Raw genomic sequence first — 23,843 nt, 5'->3', positions numbered from 1 at the left:
CGTCACTTGTGCCCAGTATCCAGACAAGAGCAAACGCAAAGTGGCTGCAGGTCATAAGGTAGAAGTCATAATTGAATTTGTAAACTTCATTTCTTCTGTATATGTATACATGTAATTTTGAAGTAATAATATATTTTTAAGAATATCCATGCTTAGAATTTCTATAATATATCCCAATGCATACACATTCTTTTTTATAACACATCTATTCCAATTTGCAAAACAATACATGTACATACTATTTTTATGATAAGCACAGCCAAAAATTTAAATCTGTACATTTATGATGTATGAAACAATCAGGTTTCAACATGTTTCTATTTGTATTTAATTCTATTAATATTGTTTTACTACTTTATATACATATCATATTATTTTACAAATGCCTTACATATATTTGCCATAATTGGGTACATTCTATACTATGGGCAATTGTAATTGCTTACTATTTAATAAAAGTAAAGATATTTACACAATAATACAAATACATACTTTAATTTTCATCTTTTACCAAATACTACAAATGAAAGCTTCACAAAAACTGATGTCATGCATGTGTAGACATTTAGTTTTTGTATACAATCGTCTCATTGTTATTAAGTATACTGAAAGCACATATATAGAGGGGTCATATACATATTGTAACATACCTACTGAGAAATCTTATGTCTGATGCCATCAGTGATATGTGATGAAATTAGTGATGTCATGAGTAATCTCTGATGTCATCATTGTGGTTATATACTGTGCAACGGGGGGTGGCAAGTTAAAGTGGCTTTGCCTGAATTGTCTGTAGAATTTCAGGGGTTTTGTTGCATTACATTTTCACCTCTACGACCCTGCAAATAAGGTCTTTTCCCTGAATAATAATATAATTGTGTATTATGGTGAGACTGCCAGACTATAATAAACAAAGAATAATAATAATATGTAAGCATTTATGTACATTGGAAGGTAATCTGTTATATTAGAATGAACTTTCATAATTTATTTTCAAAAGAAATTACTAAAATATTAGTAATACCATTGCTATGTCTATAATTAGATATTTACTTTTTAATCTGCTTTTCTTTTCTAACAAATTTGTATTTGCATATTAACCGAACTTCAAATTCTTAGATTATATATTATCACAATCCACACAGGTGCGTACTTTCCTTTATATGTGATTACTTTTTTATAGAACTTTTCATTTAGAAAAGTTTTTAGATTCTGTATCAGCTGAACTGGTTGGATAGGAATGTTTTTTTAGCCACCTATGCTGTTTCTTAGTGCCTAGTTGCTGATGGCCTTAGTTGCGCTTTATAAATGTTTTTACATTACAGATAGGCATGTGCTCATGTAATGTAGTTACAGTAATGAGACATGTACATTTAAATGTGAACACAGACTATTTTCATAACACTTACTATTAATCATGTTTTTACTTCTATCTATTGTTATATTATGTTTGAAATAACTGAAATAGATTTACCAGAATCAGGTAATTTCCCTGTAATGAAGTATTATGAAATTCAAACCATTTGTATAATGTTACATATTTTTATTTTAAACGTTATACGTTGATAAGTACTACAAATGAATGTTCCACATGTAATCATATCATACTTCTGTATCAGTCAATTGTTCCATGTCATGTTGTTATTATTTTAAGTTTAATAAAAATTGAATATGAATCAAAAAAGGGCCACAAAAATATTCTAACTTATTTAATCAGTAATGTCACATTTGATATAATTATTGATCTCATTGGTGATGTGAAGTATGATGTAATTAGTGATGTCACCCGTGATGTAATGTGTGAGGTCATCATTGTGGTCATACGATGCACAAAGTGCGGGAACATAGTTAAGTTGGACTTACTTGAAATGTGATTGCTGAATTTCAGGGATTTTGTTGCATTAAATCTGATCTTAACACTCTCTTAAGCAAGGTTGTTTCCACTGAATTACAAAGGTTTTGTTGCTATGTATTGTGGTGAATCCTGCAGATCCCTCACTAAATCCCTGCCTAAAGTCTCCTCCCAAGTGGCCAGGGAAAGGTGTATGCTTCCTGATCCTGTCCTTGGGGGTGGCATTCTGCAGGAGGATCACCTGGGAGGAGACAAGGCCCATGGTGGTGAGGAGATACCGTGGGATGAGACACAGTATTTGTCTTTAAAAGGGAAGCACCATCTGAACCACTTATTAAACCTTTAGAGTGGGTAAAGCTAATCTGAAATCTTTAAATATCCTGAGTAAGGAAAGACTGTCGAAAACATTTAAGGTTAAAAACTCCCCTTAGTCCCAGAGCTACACTGAAAGGAACCCTGAAAATAATGATTGGAACAAATTCCCTTCCCCTTTTCAAATAAACTAGTGTGTTCTTTCTTTCTTTAATACATTCATGAGAGGTAAACCTGTATTTAAAATAGAAAGCTAATTCTGATGTATACTATTGTTTCTTCAGGCCAACTAGAAATGGTCTTCAGCCATGGCCACTGTACATGCATCACCAATAGGTTTCTTTGGGGCCCACTAGCCATCCCCTTGAGCACAGAGATCTATTACCCCCTGCCTAGGAGATGTGATCACTTCAGGTTTAAAAATATTTTGTTTTTCATTCTCTCCCCATTCCCACTGGATTTCCTCCAAATTCCCCTGATTATAGCAACAAACTACACATGCAGCGGCAATGAACTACCAATGACTGTGGGATTTCCCCGGTATTCCTCAATAATGCTAGAAAATCCCAAACTCTTCCCAGTTCTCACAGGCACTCACCACACCCTCTTTCCATGATCAGTCCACTCCCTTTGATTGCTTTATTCCTCCATGGCCCTCTCAGGGCCATTTCACCTATCACTGTTTCGTTGGTGTTTCATTCTTGTGACACATTTCCGTTCTCTGAGGTGGGCTTGATTGAAATGCGAGTGCTGAATTTCAGGGGTTTTATTGCATAAAATCTGATCACCTTATCTCTCTCTTAACAAATGGTTTGTCACTAATTTTCAAGGGTTTTCCTATACCTTAGTTTCTTCAGGGGCCATTAGCCGTTGGCCTTCGGCTGTGGCTTCTGCACATGTTCTACCAATAGTTTTCATTTGAGCCCACTAGCCATGGCCTTTATCCATGGACAGTGGCCATGGCTGAACATGTTGCATAGTTGCATAGTTTATTGATGTCTCACTAGCTATGGCCTTCTTCAGGCTGTGCGTGTTGCACTAATATCTTTCTTTTAGGTCCATTAGCCATGGCCACTGAAAATGAAACCATTATTTTGTTACCAAACACCCATTGCCCCCGGTCTATTAGATGTAGGCAAAAGGTACAAAACCTTATTTTTTCAAACTCCTTATTCCGGCAATAATTTCACAGAATTTCCAATAACAGAAATGTCTGTGGTAGAGGCTCGCTGATTCCCATGATAGCATGAAAAATTGCTCAGAATTAAGTCTTCCACATCCACATCCTCACAGGCACTCAACATGTGTCCCCCTTCAATTTTAAAGTCCCCTCACTCCACTCAATATTTGTTTCCCTCCCTAAACCTCTCCCATTACACCCTATCACTCATTGCTTTGTGTGACGCACATTTCTTTCTGAGCGCATCTTAATTTCGGGAGATTCCTGTGGTGTTCAACTGTAAACTAAAAATGCTCTTCCCGCAACTGGCTCCCCAACCTATTGCCAACTTCAGATGCTGTCTTCTTTCCCACTCCCAACCTATAGCCTGATATGATTTCTATTGCTATTTTTATAGCGCCTATGGTCAGATCATCTAAGCGTAGTGGTTCAAAACAATCAGTTCGCGTAGGATTGACTAAATAAAGAGAAGAGTTGTGAGTCTATTCCTGAAACCGAGAATGTGATTAGACTCTGTAAGGTCATGGGGGAGATCATTCCAAAGTTTGATGGCATCCTTTTAGCGTTTTGACTTCTTTCATTTGTGGCTTATCCCGGTAATATCGTGGGAATCACTTGCATCGAGCAACAAAAATAAGGTGGCTTTTCATTTCTGAAAGCCTCTCAGCCCCACTGCTGCAAAGCACTAAGGCTGATATATATTTATTAAACTACTGGATGGATTTGCCCCAAACCTGTTAAGGAAATTAAGTCAATAATGTGTGCTCAGATTGTTTATTTCATCCAAATCTGCCCATTAGATTCAGCTTTTACGCTTCGGCTGTTCAAAAAAGGCACTTTTTCTCTATGGGAAAAATTGATGCGACTATGCTGAAAACAGCGTTTTCAAGTTTTCTTAATACGTTTTTCATTTTTTTTTAATTATCTTTGGAAATTTTCATCCAAATCCATGCAGCAAGTCAAAAGTTATTATCCATGCTCAGCCTTTGTGCTATAACAAGCACCAAGGCCGAAATAAAGGTTTTAAGGAGCATGGGGCACCCCCTTCTCTGTCGAATATTTTAAAAATTACTCTATAGACTTACCCAAAACCAGTCACTAAATTTAAGTCCATGCTCTGTGCCCAAATTGTTTCTTATTTGGTCCAAATCTGCCCAGTGGTTTTCGCGTTACGGCTGTTCAAAAACTGTACTTTTTCTCTATGGGAAAATGAATGGCTGAAAACTGTGAAATGTTGGTTTTTTGTTGTATTAATTACTTGAATTCGATAATGTTTTGTTCACAAAATGTGCAGTTTGGGGGGCCCTTGACACACTTTGTTTTTAGAATTTCATTTGAATCCATCAAGCAAGTCAAACATTATTAGCAATAGAATGTTGTGAGAAAATGGCTGCTTTTTCATTTCTGAAATGCCTCTCTGCTGCAATGCAATATGGGAGATATCTCTACTTTTTGGGGATAAGGGGGCACTCCCTTCTCTGCCAAATATTTTAAAAACTACTGGAAAGAATAACCCCAAACCACAAAAGAATCGCGAGTCAATGCTTCATGCCCAAGTTGTTTCAGACCTGGTCTACATCCTTCCAGCAGTGTTTGCTGTGCGGCCGGACAGAAATTGTAATTTTATGTCCATGACAAAATTAACGGGACTAGGCCAAAACTGTGTTTTTTTGTTTTCTTAATAACTTCTTTATGTTTCAACAGATCTTTCCCAAAATGTTGCAGTGTAGGATAAAAAGGGTAAGTAGAAAAAAGGCACAGCCTTCTTCACATACTTGGCAGCGCCATTAGTAAATACTCAACACAAGATGAGTTTGTATTGACATATATTTTTAATGCCCTTTGTGAGACACGTGTTTCGGCAACTTCTATGCCTTTTTCAATCAGGGCTAAGAATATTTGTTATATGACAAATGGAAAGAAAAAACAACATAATGAACAAAAAGCATAAAAATGAAAGATAAGTAACATAAAAAATACCACATCCAATGATAGAATACCAAGTGTACATTTTGTCATAAAAATATATGCGTTAATATCACAGAGAAAAAGGGCAGCTAAACCCAGAGAAGAGAACACAACTGATGCTTTCTGCAAAGCATTAACTAAAGACCTTGATAAACAGAAGAAGGCCAATAGGAATTCAGCGAACAATCAAGTTAAAGTCAGCAAGAACGATCTGACTCTTTTATAACAACAAGCCCTAACCAACCGTAAAAAAGACAAACAGATAGTAATCAAGGAGGCTGATAAAGGTGGCAACATCGTAATAATGAACTGAACAGATTATCTCAAAATGGCTGACAGCCACCTCACAACACCAGGATGTTATGAACGACTAATTAACAACCCACGACAAGAAATTAGAGTGGAAGTGGCAGAACAAGTCCAAAGGTGGCACAGAAAAGGATTATTATCTGACGATGAAAGAGCATCTATGTGGGTAAAACAACCGATAATCCCCACAATCTACTTTTTACTAAAGGTACACAAAACATATGAACATACACCAGAAGGAAGACCGATTGTAAGCAGCATAGGCTGGGCAACCGAAAAAATCTCAGAATACATAGATTGTGCTCTCATACCTAAAGTACCCAAGATAAAGGCTTATTTTAAAGATACAACAGATGCTATTATCAGATTAGAAAAAAACAAATGGCAACCTGAATTTATTCTTGCAACTTGGGATGTGAAGGCATTGTATACGTCAATCAAACACAATGCAGCAATTCAAACTTTAGAATATACATTCGAAGAAGAATCAGCATCGATTTATCACTATGTGGAGATGCTCAAAGAAATGCTCTCAACAACCTTGGAAAATAAAATCTTCATGTTTGATGAGAAGTTTTACAAACAGAATATAGGGGTAGCAATGGGGGTAAAATATGCCCCGGCATTAGCTAACCTCTTCATGGGGATGTATGAGGACATGCACATTTACACAGACATAGCATTTCAAGAGAATGTGATCATGTGGGCTTGTTACATAGACGATGTTCTCCTAATCTGGAACGGGACATGCAAAGAATTGGAACAATTCATGTCAAGAGCAAACATGAATGATTTGGGGATATTATTCACAGGCGTTGAAAGCAGAACCAACATCAACTTCTTGGATTTGGAGATTTATGTGGAAGACAACAAGCTAATGACAAGAACATTCCGGTAACAAACAGAAGTCAACTCGACCCTTTTTGCAACCAGCTGTCATTTTGGCCCATTGAAACGAAACATCCCGAAAGGGGAGCATGCAGAAATTGTGCACATCAAGACATTTTCAAACAGGAATGTAAGCTATTATGCAAAAGATTTAGAGAGAGAGGCTACAATGCCAAATCTATACAAACTGCATGCGAACAAGCAAACAGCATCACCAGAGAATCAACCTTGATCCAGAAAATACGACCATTGAGGAGAGAACATGACAAAATCAAATTAATTACCACATACTCTAGTAATAATGGAACACTAGGACGGATATTATGTAAGAACTGGTATCTTTTAAAATTGGATGAACACATCAACAAACATATTGATGACCATCCAAGTGTCATCTATCGGTGAGCTCGAACCTTAAAAATGAACATAAGCCCATCCATGTTGCCAGAAGAAGATAAACCTACATCAAGTACATGGTTACAAGCAACAGTAGCTGGATTCAGAAAGTGTGGCATGTGTACGATGTGCAAGTACGCACACGCACCCACTAATAAATTCAAGGAAATGTATGGTCAATGACAACTATCCAAGACAATATTAATTGCAAGTCCAAATATGTTGTTTATGCCATCATTTGTATCTGTCGTAAAATCTACATTGGAAGCACTATCCGAGAACTGAGGATTAGAATTCGCGAACATATGTCCCTAATTGGCAGCCAAGATGGAACACTGCCACTAGCGGTACATTGGCAAACAAGTCACCAAATGGATGACAAACATGACATTAAATTCATTGGACTGAGAAAGGTCAATCTTGGCAGACGTGAAGGAAATAGAGAACTATGCCTAAGACAACAAAACGCGTGAACAATCTGTAGATTCAGATCTACAGTTGTTGCACTCAACTCTGACAACGAGATGGGGGTCTTTCTGTAAGGAGACCCCCAATATGGAATCTGTTTAAATTGGTCAGGACTTTTTGATGAAACAAGTTTGGAAAGTATATTACATATATGCGTTACTTTATAAATTAACCACCTCTATATACATTTTCTTCATAGCATCCTAAACATTAGTGAATTTAAAACCATTATTTGTAGACCGACGAGATACGGCATCCATACTTTAATTTATGGAAATAGTAAACAGACTTTTTGTTTACAAGAATCAGTTCAGCAGGATATGGTTTTACAGAATCTCAATAGGTAAACAGTATGTGATTTTAGACCCATTATTAGTAGACTATTGAGCTAGGGCATCCAGTCTTAATTGCATGGAAATAAAACACAGACTTCTTGTTCATAAGCAATTAGTTCAGCAGGATATGAAGTCATTAGTTCGGTATGATAACAATATAGAGTAATTGATAGTAATTTGTAAATGTCCATATTACACGAGGCAGGACCAATAATTAGAGATCAACACCTCATCACATTGGAAACGGTTATTTTATTGACAGAGAAACCAAAATCATTAATGTATTTTTGCGCGAGTATCTATCAGCCTCCTAGTTACTAATATCACGCTCTAAATTAATTTACCCTGTATATGTTGTCATAATCTGTATTGGGACATTTTTAGTGAGCACGGGCAATTGGAAACTGATAATGGGATTTCTAGGTCCCAAAATATGGCGCCCGGTTTTTGTCGCGGCAACCAACAGCAACAAGGGACTATGGTTTCCGTAGCAATGCCTGCACAAAAGAAGTAATGGAAACAAAACCAAAGCGCGCCCGCGCCTTCACATTGCTGACGCCTGTAGAACCTACAGAGACTTTGACGGTAAGCCCTAAAGTGATCGCGGGCAGCCTACATTACCGAAGTCAAGAGAAATGATAATGATCTTGCGCTGAGCATAATGCCCGCTAGTTTATAGTAACAGAATACGGCTTTTCATTTATCCACGAGCCTTTGGAATAACGCATTGTGACAGCTTAACTGAATCAGGCAATGAAATGGGAGAATGATATGAAATACGGTTTTTGTGGCTTGAACACTAGCGCTCTCACCAATGCGCAGTGGCCGCAACATATAATGCCAATTAATGCCAAATAATTATGTCTTATGTTGGATTTGAACCAAATACTTGATATAAACATTTATAGGAGAATGAATCGTGGCCATTTCCGGACCGCTCATTTCAAAACATGAGAATTTAACAAAACTGACTTTGCAAACACTGCTGTTCTTGTCTAAATGACAATATTTGTGACATACTCTTTGTAGGTGGGATTTAACCCGTTATTTGTGCAACCATTAAAAACGTTAACTTGTCAGAAAAGAAATAGCTATTTGCCAACGCAGTAAAAAATGATAAAACAAAAACCTTTTTGGTCATGAATAACATTCAAAATCTGTGTTTTTCCCCCATCCTATGTGTTTCTCTTTGATTCCTAAAACATCCACCTCCCCCCCTTTTTCTCTTTAATATTAAATGTATATAAAATGTATTGGGGTCATCAAATGTATTGGGCTTCTTATCACATTTATAACAAATTAATATAAAAAATGTTGGCAGTCATCACATTTATTGGGGTTCAATTAAATGTATAGGGGTTCAGATAAATCTATATCAAATTCATTGGAATTTTTATAAAATGTATATAATGTTGGGGGTCATTACATTTATTGGTGTACAATTAAATGTATAGGGGTTCGGGTAAATCTATGTCACATTTTTATATCAACCTCATTGGAATTCTTATCAATTGTATATAAAATGTATGTAAAATATACGTATGTATACATTTTTTGAGGGTCATCACATTTATTGTGGTTCACTTATAGGGGTTAAGATACATATCTATCAAATGTTATATGCGCTATATCAGGGCTGTTATCAAATTTATATAAAATGTATATTTTATATAAACACATTTTTTTATTTAAAGTGGCTGTACATTTATAGGGGTTCAATCAAATGTATAGGGGTTCAGGGCGTGATAAAGGGGCATGCACTCTACTACTGATAGCATTCCCTTAAGACAAAAAAGATTAGCAAAACTTAGGTGAAAAACTGAGCCGTTCCATTTGCTTAGACAGAGGTGAGACCAGAGAATAAGCTGTTGATCTCCTATCATGAGAGTTTGCTGAATGGAAGTGAGGGAAAAAGCAACAGCTGGTTGAAATCTGTGATTAAAATGGTTTCTGGTAATGTACTGCTTTTGGCACCAGAGGCTCCACTCGTTAACTCACCCTCTTAATAATATTTGCCAAATATTGTAGTATACCTTTCTCTTGGATCTATCATCTGATGAAAAGAGTGGCTATACACAACTGTTTCCAGTCAATGAGTGCATAGGTGAACTTCTTCAATTCAGTATTGTCCCTTTCCTTCCTTGAAGTGCAGGAAGTGTTTCTGCCGAAGAAATCCCTTAAGGCTATTGGGTCTGATGGAATTCTAGCAGTCCTGTTCCAGAATGAGCTGCATTTGTGGCATCCATTTGTCAGATTGTCAGAGTCTACAATCATGTTTTATTCCACTGTGTTCTACCAAACACGACATTTGTATTTGCATATTCATCCTGCACACAAAGATAGTCCAGCACTGAAGTGCTACACAATTTTTCCCTGAACAAGAGCACCATCAGGAACTCCAGACATGTGTTTCTGCTTTATGTGACAGGACCTGATACCTGACCTTGTCAGCTGGCGGTATGCACCCCTCTCTGTCTGGGATGGGAGACCTGCTAGGGTTAACACCAGAGCCAGTCCTTCTCCAGAGATGGCATGTGTGAGTTGGGAGGACTACAGTCGTCCCTACCCCTTCCTCTATGCCAGGTTGCATGACAGTACTGCTGTATTTCACCCTCTGTCTTCATTGGCCCATTCTGGCCAGTGCCTTTCTGTTTATTTTGTAGAATTTACACTTGCAGCAGCCACAGAACAAGCTGTGTTGCAGCCTGAACAACGCAAGCCGCTATGTCACCCACTTCAGTGGAAACCTCACTTCAAGTCTGAGCACAGTGCACTCCAGGCACAACAACCCACCCGGAGATGATGACCCACGCTATCACAACACCAGCGCAAGCCATGATGTGGATCGTCCAGAGGAGCTCACATAAACTAAGACTTTACAATCACCTGTGGGGGACCGTGGAGTGGCACACTCACACAAACTGGAATATTAACTGTGCTGGGAAATGGTGTTCCCGCGGATGAAAAAAAGGTGCAGATTAAGACCCCTTTTGGATGTTTGATCAATTGTAATGCTTCCCTGGGAAAAGGGCAGTCAGCGGATGACCCCGTCAACCGGCAGAGTAAGATAGCCAAAGGAGTGAGATGGAAAAGGATTAAAGGGAGGACAGGAAATATAAATGTGTGGTTTGTTCGAGTGAGGTCAAGGGAGGAGCAGGAGGACCAGCAGACAAGGTAGAGGAAGGATGGAGCAGGCGATCGCTGAGGAAAATTGTTGAGACAGTGTGCATGTTGAGGTATGCATTGGTAGGGTAGGGTAGTACTGGTGTTTGTGTGTTTGTGAAAGTTGTGTGTGTGAGTCAGAGTAGTAGGGTTAGAGTAGAGAGTGAAAGCAAGGTGGCTGTGTAAGTGAAAGGAGGGTGGCTGAGGGAGATATGGATGGAGTGATAATGAGTGAGGAGACCCTTGACTACTGAAACAATTTACACCCTTTAGCTGCCTTCGAGAGTTTGTGTGTTCCTGAGGCTATTTGTGACCCCTGTTACATATCATCGTAAGGTGAAGCGGTGTCCCTATCTCTCTCTAGGCACAAAGAGCAAGGGGACCACATCTAGATTAGTCTTCATAACTAAAGGTGAAACCTCAAGTCTTTAAAAATTAGGAAAAAGTGTGAGTGTGCCTCTACGGAGGATGAGCATGCTTAACGGGCCTGTTCTGTGAGAAGGTGCCAGTATAGAGGGTTTTCAATCAAGCTTTACCCAACAGAAACTTACCAAAGGACAAAAAAATCTATTTGCATATCAGTCTGTTCCTGCCAACAAGGGCAGTTCCTCACAGAAATTATAGGCAATTATTCTCTAAACAAAGGTACCAACAGCATCCCCCGGCAAATCTTTCTGGATGGTTGGGTGCATCAGTGAGGTGAAGCATTGTCTTGCTAGGCACAGAAAAAGGGGTTAATTTCTGTAATACTTTTTTCTAACTTAGGGGGAATTTAGCGTGAAATCCCAAGTCTTTCAAATTTAGGCAAATGTGCGAGAGGCCCTCTACTGAGGATGTCCAGGGAACATTCGACTGTTGCACCAATGATTAGAATACATACTCTACGTTTAATAGGGTGTCCTGTAGTGTAGAGAGACAGTATTCTTTTATCAATGCTTCTTGGTATCTTTGTAGCTGGCAGGTGCATAACTCAAAACTGTTGGACAGCCTTACACCTAACCCATGAGTTCCACTAGATGTTTTAACCAGAAATAGGCTATCTTATAATGCTGGCGCCATTGAATATTGTTTAAGTGCCATAAAGTAAGCGTGTGAAAGAGTTTAGTGCCTGTGCGTCCACCACATCCACACTTAATTAATTTGTCATGTAGTAGTCCCAGTGCCTCGACATATGCAGCTTTGGTGAAGGCTTTATTTCTTTCTCAAACCGCCTCAATTTTGGTGTCTTCTGGTGAAAAACCAGTGTCAGGGGCAGTCAGTTGTGTCACCCCAGTTCGAATAGCTTCTGAAAAGGAGACACTTGTGATAAAGACACTTGCCTAGTGTGTTCTCTCATTCTCTCTCTCTACCTTTCCTATCGTAGCAATGGAATCTGATGAGGCTTTCTGCCCTTGTGTGAGTATGTGGGCAGGTATATGTATGTGTCAACCCCTGTCTCTGGACTGCTATCTGACTGTAGACCTTATCTCGTGGCTATAGCGGGGGGCATACTAACTCAATGGTAGACATGAGCCGTTGTCAGGTTCAGAGGGGCCTTGGTGCTTAAGCATGAGGCATTGCAAAGAGCAGCACAGACTTCCATATCAGCCAAAAATGGTGTTAAGCCTGTTGGAATGGGAACAGGTCAGTCAAAGTGAGTGCCACTCCCTCCTAAAGCCTATTTTATATGCACCGCCTATTGGCTCAAGACGTGCAATTTTCTGGATCAAAGGCACTGTTTTTCATGGGTTAACATCACAGAGACATTTCCAGAGAAAGGTTCATTTGATTTAGACAAAATAGTTTTTGTAAGGAGACCTCTAAAGTCTGATGCTCTATCATAGACAGTGGGATGAGATCTTCAACTGGTGTACAGAAGCTACCAAAAATGCTCTGAATTTAACAAACAATAACTGGAAGATGCCCAAAGCAAGCTTCAGGTGCGGCTGAAGGAATTAAAGACAGAACAATCAAATTTGGCAGCCCCTAAAAACAAAAAATCTATAATGGAATGTATCTGGCACTCCAACGGTCCCCACACAAAAAGAATAACGTGACTAATCCAGAGAACTCGTCCCCTCCCACCAAGGTGGAGCCACCGCCTTTGGGACTATGGATCTGAGACCGCTAAGTTTCGCATTCCCTAGGAGATAGGGCAAGCGGGAATCCACTGGGGGTGACTCCCCCTTTGAGGAAAGGCAATCCCTAAACAGGGATATGTGTTAGCCTCCCTTGGTTCAGGACTTTTGGTTTTATGGGTGTTAAATTGTATAACGACTTACCACCTCCTACACCAATAGCTGGTATGGTTTCTGACCCTTTTCAGGCTCTTCCACAACTTAGAAGAGAGAACGTTGCAAAGACCCAACCCCTGGTTCTGTGGAAGATAACGACTAAATCAGTTTTGCTACAAAAGGAGAGGATTCCGCAGAGTTGCAGAAGTGGAGAGACCAGCACACATCTGGAGTGGCAGATCGAAGAGAAGTCAAACCTGTGGAACGCTTGACAACCCTACCAAAACACCAAACACCAAAGTACTGACTCCCCAAGCAGTGGAAAATGCCTGAGCGGCTGAAGCCCTGCCGTAAGACAGTGGGGAGGGAGCGTAGGCTTCCTAAGATAGGGAACGCTAGAAAGAATCTGGAGAGAAAACCCCTATTGGCCTACTCGAAGACAGGCCCAGAGGAGCACTGCATGGAGAAAGAAGGTACACGGTCACTCCAGAGAAGCGGGTAGAAAGGCCCAGCCAGACCCCCCAAGAGTGGTAAGAGACTGTCAACCACCAGATGAGGAGAGAGCAATGAAACTACAAGGTGGCCGTAGAGGCACTAGACCCGACAAGGGGTAAGAGAAACGAAACCCCAAGCGAAGTAAGAGAGAAAGACCAGAGACCCCAAGATGGGGTGAATGAAACCAGGTCCCAAGGTGAGCAGAGAGTCACCAAACACCAAGGCAGGTCGTAAGACCCGAGGGGTACAACCCAGGATATAATTCATGATAGAGTAACACAACGTTCCTTGGTGGGGAAACCGAGAGGACAGGGACGTCATTTGGGGGTCACCTTTGGGTCCATGGCTGCGACCTCTGTGGTCATCTTGCGACCTCTGTTTTTTTTATAACTTTTTTTTTTTTTTTTTAACCAAAGCTTCAACTCCTTTGGGAGATTCACTGCCACTACTGTGAGGCCAGCAGACCCAGACCCCTGCTGGCAAATGTCATTAGCAGGGTGCAGGCTATAATAGGCTGCTTCCACTGCCGGCTACAATGTGTGTGTTTTTGCAGCTGTAATCTCGGCCAGAATTCTGCTCCCGCCGCCCAGAGGCTGCTGGTGAGATAGCTTTGCAAAACGTGGTCACTGTCTGCTCTATCACTCTTGATAAAGGCACTCGGGATATTTGAATGATCACGGCGAAGCGAAGGCAGGCTGCCCTTTCTTCATCATCGAAAAGAAAAATTAAGAAAATGCCTATTCTCCTGCCAGACCGTTTTACAATTTCACAAAAGCTGTGTTTATCTAAGTGTCGGCCTGGCGACACTGAATAAGTAGACATTCCTGCCCTGACCTTGATCCTGCAACAATTAAAACTCCTGAGACGGGAGGTGGAAATTCTGGTCTGTGCGTGAACGTCCAGGCAGAGCGAGGACACATGCTGCAGCAGGCATCGCTAACTTGCAGTGCTTTGGTAAGTACGCTAGTTGTTTTATTTTTGAAACTAGTATTAAATCAAAATGTGAACTGATGCAACCATTAATGGTGAAACGCGGTTTGTGAAAGCGGCCGCACGGATAAATTTAGACTGCTCATTGCGCACAATGCCCTTGACTTCGATCTGCCCGACTAATTTGAAATGTGTAAAAAGCTGGCGATTATTCGCTTCCTCCTCCTCCGCCCTCACGGCAAGGACTATTCATGGCTTTGAAGATGTGGACGCAAAGTGCTCTGCTGCGGGGCTTTTCTGAGAAGGCTTCCAAGGGAGCATTGCGTAAGAATGTAAACAGCAGCCTTAAGCTTTGAAATAAGAACATGAAGACCCCAAAATGCTTACGGTTTTAAGTTGTGTAAGGAAAACAATAATTCCAACATTTCGCTACATTCCTTAGATATTCTGATAGTATCCGACTTTTTCTTTTATCTTTCTTGTACGTTTGGTATAGTGCTTGAGGAGTTTGGTCCTGCAATGTCTCCCCAGTTGAAACATTCACTGTAATTCAATATGCAACTCTTCATAGGCAGTCTTGGTCCCGATTGCTCTGCTTGTTGAAAGCATGCTGGACGGGCGTTCGCTGATGCAAAACCCATTTCAAGAGTTAAATATGCTATTACACCTGAGGGTCCTCAGTACACGAATCATAGTGCTTTGCGATGGAGTGTTGGCTTTGGGGTCCAGCAGTTCATTTGGTTCTGAGCAGAATGCACCGTGCACGTGTCTCATCATTCTTGAAAGCACATTCTGTTTTCAAGTGCTGTGAAAATAATCGGCTTACCACATATCCATTCTAAAGCAGGCCAACTACTCCCAGTCCCTGGTTCTTTTCCATTCAAACCCGTGGCTTCATGGTGTGTAAGCAGAATCTACTTCGATTAACAGTTTTGGCAAAAGTTGGAATCAGCCACCATCACATGAATGCGTGTGTGACGAAATCCACATTCATATACATGGGGAGGCCCCTCCTCATTGAGAAAGAGTTTGGAATTATTTACTTTTGGTGGATGGGTTGAGGGAAGGTGTTGCAAACTGCGAAAAGCCATGATTTAGAGGTGACAGTTACTATAAAGATAACTTTATCCAACGTCCTTGTTCTATGCTTTTTCCTATTCCCTGCATTGGGGATAATGCTTTATGCCACTTCCTGTGATGTTGGAAGTGGGCAGGTTCAAATTTCATCACTTCCTGTAATGTCACTCGGGGCGGGGTTAAAGGACCTCTCTTCCTGTGATGTCACTCGGGGCCAGGGTCAAATGACATCACTTCCGCGATCCCTGGCATTTCGGTGAAATGACGTCCCTGCTGCGAGAGGAATACCTGCTGTGGACTTAGGAACCAGGCAGTTCCTAAAGGTAAAAAAAAAACAGAGACGAGACAAAGTGCAGACCAAACCAAGGAGAAAGAGCCATTTGTTCTTCTGATTTGAACTGTACAGTGGGACATGGAGCCCCTTTGTTTTGATGAAGACACATCAGGCCACCATTCATTCCTTTTGTGCCCTTACTCTATTTTTGTTAAAGTTAGTTTTTTTTTTGTTCACAGTGGTAGGAACAGTAATCGGGTTAGAATAGGTTTTCTTGATGGTGGACTTTATTGACTTTGTAGGACATCTTGACTTTCTAGACTTTCTTTTCTTTAGAAGTAGGATCAAGTAACTTGGGGACAGCATACGTTTTGGGTGTTCCGATAAGAACATTATGACTCAAAATGTGCCCTGTCCGTCTCCTGATTTTGATTTACCATAATCCCCAGAAGACATCCTTGATTCAGAAACCGTGCTATAGTAAACCCTAAACTTGATCTGGCACCTGATCATCCCCAACCGGCTCTGCAGTCTCCATCAGGTGTGCAGGTCCAATTCCAGAGCCCAGAGTCATCTCTCAGTGAACCACCCGGCATATAGTCAATCTATCCCGACACTACCACTGGGAGGTTCTACTTCATGATCACTTTAGATTTTTATGTTTTTTTATATTCTCCTGAGTATCAACAATATACTTGCGCGAATCTTGCAAAAACTATGTCATGTTTTGTTCTCACAAGGAAATCGAAATAAAAAAATCTTGCGAGGCCAAGGTACAGGTCACAAAACCTTTTAAAATGTTTGACAAAACACACCAAAAAATGCACACATTCTTGCCCCAGCCCCTGATTATTGCTGCAGCGGGCCTCTGGTGCATTGTTGAGAAAATTGAATATGGCATTTGCGTTGATAGGAAAAGAAGCACACTTTTGAATTATGGGTGGTTGGAGACATAGCATAATCAAATACTTGCATTCAGTAAAAACATGTTTGTTATGAGACAGTTAAGCTCAATCAGTTCAACACAACAAAACCCTTGAAAGTCAGCGAAAAAACATTAGTTGAAGTATCACTAAGGTGACGTTTTTATGCAATCACTTAACTAATTCCATCATCAAGATATCACTGGAAATTAGAGCACAGTGATGTCGTCAGCGATGCTATCCTTGCTGTCATCAGTGTGCCCTGGGGCTGTGCAACGGGCGGCTCAGAGTTAAGATGGCGTAGTTTCCAACTCTTCCAACTCTTGCCAAATGCCAGTGTTTTGCTGCATAAAATCGTCACCTTAATGTCACGTCAACGAAACATTTTTCACTGAATACGTTTTCCAATAGCTTCCAACACCTGCCGACATTTCCAGGGTTTCGTTGATGAACCTCCACCTTCACCTTAACGTCACTTCAGCTTAAGATGATTACTTTTATAAAGTGTACATTTTTTAAAGACATCATGCCGAGAATCTCACATGGCAATCTTCTTTGTGTGCCAGACATCATCTTAGAGCAAAATCTCTCTTATTTCAATGGTCATTCTCCAGTGGCCCAGTCCATTGGAATATACAGAGTGCTGACGTCCTCAGTTGTTAATATAGCATATTCTATGCTGCTTTGAAAAGCCTTTAGCCAGTGTATTTAAAAGTCTTATTGTTTTTTTCCCGATGATATTATCATGTATTGTGATGTATTATGATGAAATGTGCAACTCCTTTTTGTATCGTACTTTTTTGGGCTAGTTCCCTCCATAAAGTTTATTCTGACTCTGGAAAGCCTAACAACTCCCACAACTCGTGAACATGGCCAGGTTTAAGAGGTGCAGCAGCCGCTCCAAACCACAAATGAGGGCATGCCAAACTCAGGCGCGTAAGCAGTAGTATTAGATCCGGGTGAAAGCAAAATGGCACCATTGAACACAGCTAATAGGAATATCTATACTTTGATCACAAGGGATAGCGAAAATAAAACCCAAATACCTCTCTTTTGGTGCAACTGAAATTCTCCTTGTCCGTCTCGTTTCCTTTGCTGAGGGATCTGTGACTCATTTGCTTGCACAGAACCTTATCAGAGACATTTTCATTTTCCGTCAGATCTATGCGGCTTCGTGTGAATTTCAAGGGCTCCGCGTTGTTGTGTGTCTTTTTGTGCTGTTCTTGACTATTTTCAATCAGCTGTAAAACAGATAGAAGGGCTACGATTGGATGCAATGAATGGTGCTATTGATCATTCTACATTGGTTCAAAACATACACTCTAATACACTAATGACTTTAAAATTAGGCAATAGTCATTCATTCTTTTCAACACATTTTGTGAGGTAGGGCAAAATAAACGCGAGCCCCAATTTGTGTTATACAACTGTATACATGGCTAGAAATAACGCAGATGAGCCCATCAGTTCTACTCAACGTAGACACAATGGGCCTCATTATAAGGGTGACGGTGACGGTATGAACAGTGCCGGTAAGACACCGGCACCATTCATACCGTCCCGCCGCATTACGAGTTCTGCTCGCTGGTTCCTGACAGCCCGCCAGGTTTTACCTGGCAGGCTGTGTGGCACCCGCGAGCAGAACTCGTGATTGCACCGGCACCGTTGTCAACGGTGCCGGTGCAACCATGCTCCCCACCCCTATTCTGCCCTATGGGGCAGAATGAGGATTGGGAGCCTGGCAATACCGCCACCCACGAATGGGCAATTACCGGCCCATTCAACTCGTAATGGACCAGTTATTGCCCAATCGCGGGTGGCGGGTCCGGTAGCAAGCATGGAGGTAGCCGTGCTTGCCATACTGGCACGGCTACCGCCATGCTCGTAATGAGGCCCAATGTTTCACTGAATGAATGGTGTCTCTCTTTCAATGTCCATGGCCCTCCTGTGGTGAGGGAAAAGTGTTTAACAGATCTACTGCCACTTTGGCCACACCACCATATTCTCAGGTTGGGGTGGGGTTTGGAGGAGAAACATCCAGCAGTTGGCTAGAGTTTTCTCTCCCCCAGATAAGCGGAGGAGTTACTGCAGGCAGAATTATTGCCTGTGGTGAGTACTCCAGGCCCCAAAGGAGGCCTGTGGGCTCTGAAACACGGATTAACAAATCTAATCTGCCACTTGCAGTTTGGTAGGTCTACCACCAAAACGAGTAGGGCAATGTAAATGAGTATGCCGGAATTTCCTATTGAAATACCATCCTACCCGTAATGAGGCCTTAGACGTCCTCTTATTGTTCTCCATTGCCCCACACCACCTCCAGCTTTCAATCTAAAATGAGTGATTTGGGGGATTTCGAGACTGAAGTATGAACACCAAAAGGGAGAAAGACATCCACTCATTTTAAACGTGAAAAAAATAAATGGTGGCCGTCTATAGATTATTGGTCCAACGTGGGTACATATAGATGATTGCTTAGCAGTGCATGAGGACATCATTAGTGCCGATCTGGTGTCAATGACACGTCATACTAAATCGGGGATGTCTAAAGAGATCCAGAGCAACATTTCCGGTGGACTACTAGTGGATTATTGCTGTTGTCATATATGCAGGTTAAAGAGTCCATGAGGATTTCAACCAAAAGTGATTGGTGAGTGAAGTCCACTTCAGGAAGGCTGATTGAACTGCCTGAACTTATGGAAAGGCTGTCAATGGTCTTGAGAAGTGCAATGATACCAATTTCCTGTGACTGAAAAGAAACTGAGACCCTATCAAGAGTTGAAAAGGTGGGAGAACCAAGCACTTGGCTAGGGGGATTGAAGTCTGTCAAGAAGGTAAAGGATGAGCGATGTCACCCTTGATCAGAGAAGATCAAATGTATGCAGAGCCGAGAAAGGTACTTATGCATGGGAGTACGTCCAGAGAATTCATTATTCTTGGCCTGGGAGGTTCTGCTTACCATCTCAGGCCGTACGAGAAAGCAGAAGGGGGCAGCCATATTAGTCACTCACTAGCCTGCTCTCTCATGCAGGTGAGAAAGCAGCCATACTGGATGTGCGGATCATCCTATGGATGCTGCCACATGGAATGAAAATTAAGAGACTAAAATCAGAGCAGATTTAAAAAGCCCATACAAACCAAGTAGATAGGAACATGCACATCTCAGCCTCAAAATCTAGGGCTTGGGTCCTATCACAAGATTCATGCAGATTTTGAATTTAAGTACTTCGGCACTTGGAGGTACAAGCAATGGTGAAAGCATTGGTGTGACCAGGTCTTCTCTCTGACTTCCAGTTACCAGGCAGAGAGGTGAAACTGAGGCTCAGTTCCATCATTGATACAACAGTGGCAGCCTAGAGTGAGATCCGCCTGGTAGAAGGGCACTTTCCACACAAACTGAAAGCATTACGTGACTGTCTGGCAGTGAAGGGGTAGGAAGTCAATGCCGATCCCATGTTTCCAATGCCAGAGGGATTTCCTCCACTCTGTCAGGCATCAACAGGAACAATATTTAATTTAACACATTTAAAGACTTAATTTAAAACATTTTTGAAAGTGAAGGTTTGAAAATATGGTAGATCAGTACGATCCTGTTATGTAATTCATGGCTCAGTACAATGACCAAAGCCAAGGTATTAGCTGGAGAGCTTTCATAAGGAGTTTTTATAAGAGTTTCTATAAAGAGTTTTGGTGGGTAATAAGCCATAGCCCACAACGTTAGGGTAACTGCACTAGCTTCCAGGCATTACCGATGACTTTGTTTTTCATGGAGCCCAGGTAGATGCTGTGAGCAGTGGCGTAGCACAAAATGTGGGTGCCCACCTGCGAGCCATGCTTAGGGCCCCATCGCAAGCTCGGCAATAAAGCACAAGTTGGGCCACACTCCGGCCCTGCCTGGACCAGCACGCAAGCACAATAAACACAATGATCATGCTGTTGCAGAGGCACGCATCACACTGTACTAGGAGAAAGACATACATATGTGTTTTAATCAGACCTTAATTCTTTCAACTAGTATATAAACAAGGGGGCCCTGCTTGACTCTGGGCACCCAAATGTACCAGCCAACTCTGTACGTGGCCAGTGATGTTACGCACATTTATAATACAATACGAAAATATGTTCCTGCTGGCTCTGCCAGTATCCTCATGTACGAACAATCTCTTGTTGACTTTGCCCTTAATGCCAGTAAAAATCTTCTGCCCAGGAAGAAAGCATATTATTGCTGGCTACACAAACACCCGCATTAGCATGTAAGGAGACTCTTCAAGTGGACTTTGCCCTTAACTACAGTAAAATGTGTACAGTAAGGAAACATGTCCTTGTTTGGCTATACAAATGCCTCCATCCACTATGTAAGAACAAACATCGTAGTGGTTTTGCTCCATATGTGAATATAAAATGCTATGCCACACTAAAATGTACAGTCTGCCTGTCCCTTGCACTATAAACCCCCACCCCAAACACCCCACTCTCCATGTAATAACATTCATAAAGTTGACTTTGCCCACAAATGCCAGTAAAACATGTAAGAAAACATTCATGTTCCAATTTCTTTTGCCCGGGCCCCAAGCTTGCATGCACCCATTCATACCCACTCACCCACCAGTCACTCACCCAGTGTTGGCTGGTGAATATTTTAATTGAAGGGGCATAAACATTTCCCACAAATATACCAGTGTGACCAATCATAGTATGGGAGCCCAAACCATCCAAAGGGGATTTGTTGGTGCCCCCCCAGATAAATGTTTGAATAATGTGTTAAAATTGTACATTATGCAGCACATTTTCTGAGAAATTTGCTAAAAAGCCATTTTTTTTTGTAGGGGGAGCCCAATCCAACAATCCAATACATGCAAGTCACCAACAACCAGCAGTGCAGGGGAACTGTAATGCTTTAATTAATTTAATGCTTTGCTATTACAATTGCCATGCCACAATAAGTCAACATTACAAACTGGCTGCACAATGTACGGGAGTCTAGACATGTAATAAACATATTAGAGCAAAACAGTCAAACAATCCATGCCACAGTAGCAAGTAAATTATGTTTATTCACAATGTATTCCATTAACACGAATTGATAACACAACTAAGTATGTATTATTGCTTGACATGAACATCAACATAGCATCCGTACATGTCCGAACATTATTTTTATTCAAACGCGGCCTAAATTTTCTTCCCTACCCAGACTATATTGGACATACCCTCTCTAAACGTAACTTAACTTAACCTTGCTCTTAATAGGAGGATATTTAATCTGACCATTAATCCTACGACACTCCAGGGATTTTATTTTATTGATGAAGGTTGGAGTCCTTAGTTGCTTACAGGAGGGGGAGTGCAGTTGTAGGGACAACATTGTACCATTCTATCCTGAATTGGGCAAACTCTACATCAGCAGCCCTTTCCTTAAGAAGGGTCTTGCGCTGAACATTCAAGAGTGTGTTTAGGGCAGCTACATCGCCCAACCCCCTGATTTTCATCAGAGCGATCCCGCTCGTGAACCAGCTTGGGGGATCCTTAATAGGACACCAAATTAACTCCACCATCGCTTTACCCATGTTTGTATTCACTGAGGGGCTATGCTGGACTTTTAGAGAAAAGCTCCAGAACCTTCATGAGGGCCTCGTGGGTTATGCTATGCATTTCCAATTTGCGCCTCAGCACATCCCCCGGGGAGCTAGAATGGAAGGAGTTCTTCATTACCTCTAAGAACCATGTTAAGACATCGCTAGACTGGTTGCACCAAAATGCCAGTCTAATGCTTACCATGCTTATTTTATCACAAATGCCCAGAAAAATATACAATGCTGCACTAAGAAATGGCTAGACTGGCTGCACCGAAATGCCAGTGTAGCCAGGTAATTACACTTAGCAGAATTGCTTTATCAGAGATGCCCAGTAAAAAAAGTCAAGCAACAGTAAGAAATGGCTTACTGTACCAAAATGCTAGTCTAGCCACATAATAACACTGATGATGCTTACTTGATTATAGATGCCGAGAAAAATGTGCCATTCCACAGTAAGGCACCTGATCGTCCGTCCTTTAAGGAGAAGCACAGTCCCTCTGGAAATAGTTTCTGGTACACAAGATGTACCTGTCCCGATCCATCTGCCGGGCATCCACAATTTGGTGGCTGACTACCTCAGCAGGGGCCTACACTCTTGCCATGAGTTGGACCTCCTCCACGATCAAGTTCTGCACATGTTCCACACATAGGAAGTACTGGAAATAGATCTCTTGGCCACCAACTTGAAGTGCTGTGCATTCGCCAGCAGCTTTCCCCTAGCCATAAGCCTGGGAGAGGCCTTCCCATTCCCATGGACAAACAGGTTTCTTTACGGGTTACCTCCATTTCCACTCATCCGAGGGTCCTACATGCTTTCAGACAACAGTGTAAACTGATTTTAGTGGCACTGACCCGGCTAAGACAGTTTAGATTTTCAAAACTGCTCCATCTCTCATCAGCACCTCCCATTCGACTGCCACCAGTCTTCAATCTTGTCTCCAGGGATAAGGGAGCTGTCCTGCACCATGATCCAGCCTCTCTCTCTATCTTCCATAGAATTTGGAGACGCCCCCATGCTCCAGGACTGCAGAGGCATCCTTACTAAGGCTTGTGAACCTTGTACAGCCTCCTGCTATAACAGTGAGCAGAAGAAGCATTTTACGACTTGGTGTACTGCCAAAGCAATTGATCCTTTGCACTTTCAGGCTCAGGACATTCTGATTTACCTACTGTCATTTGTTGAAAGTGGTCTTGCACATTCCTCTATTAAAGTCCAACCAGCTGCAATTTCAAGGTTTACTGCCACCTCGAATACACCTTTGTTATGGTCCCACAGGATAATTAAAGACTTTTCCATACTATCCTTGTATCGCTGTTTTACTTGGCAACTATGTAACCTACGCCACATGAAAACATGCTGTTATCCTGAGCTTTTCTGTGTGATCTCAACAATGCAATATGTGCCACAGCAAACAATCTAACCACTTTATGTACTGCATAGTATTGTACTGTACTGCAATACTGCAACCATGTCAATTGCAACTCTGT

The 23,843-nt window shown here is 41.3% G+C and overlaps 1 protein-coding gene across 2 annotated transcripts in view; it reads right to left on the bottom strand.

Annotated features, from left to right (window-relative positions):
• Positions 1–23,843, bottom strand: part of LOC138581368 (formin-J-like) — a 1,098,959-nt gene that overhangs the window by 264,915 nt on the left and 810,201 nt on the right. For both annotated transcript variants that reach the window (XM_069652650.1, XM_069652651.1), the window contains one exon: positions 17,829–18,023. In XM_069652650.1, the coding sequence (XP_069508751.1) occupies positions 17,829–18,023 (195 nt within the window). The remainder of the gene's footprint in view (positions 1–17,828; positions 18,024–23,843) is intronic.

The sequence above is a fragment of the Ambystoma mexicanum genome, chromosome 3p, assembly GCF_040938575.1.
Source record: "Ambystoma mexicanum isolate Mex_15411 chromosome 3p, UKY_AmexF1_1, whole genome shotgun sequence".
NCBI lineage: Eukaryota > Metazoa > Chordata > Amphibia > Caudata > Ambystomatidae > Ambystoma > Ambystoma mexicanum.
Note: the sequence above shows the minus strand (reverse complement) of the source record. Positions and strands in the feature narration are given on the sequence as shown.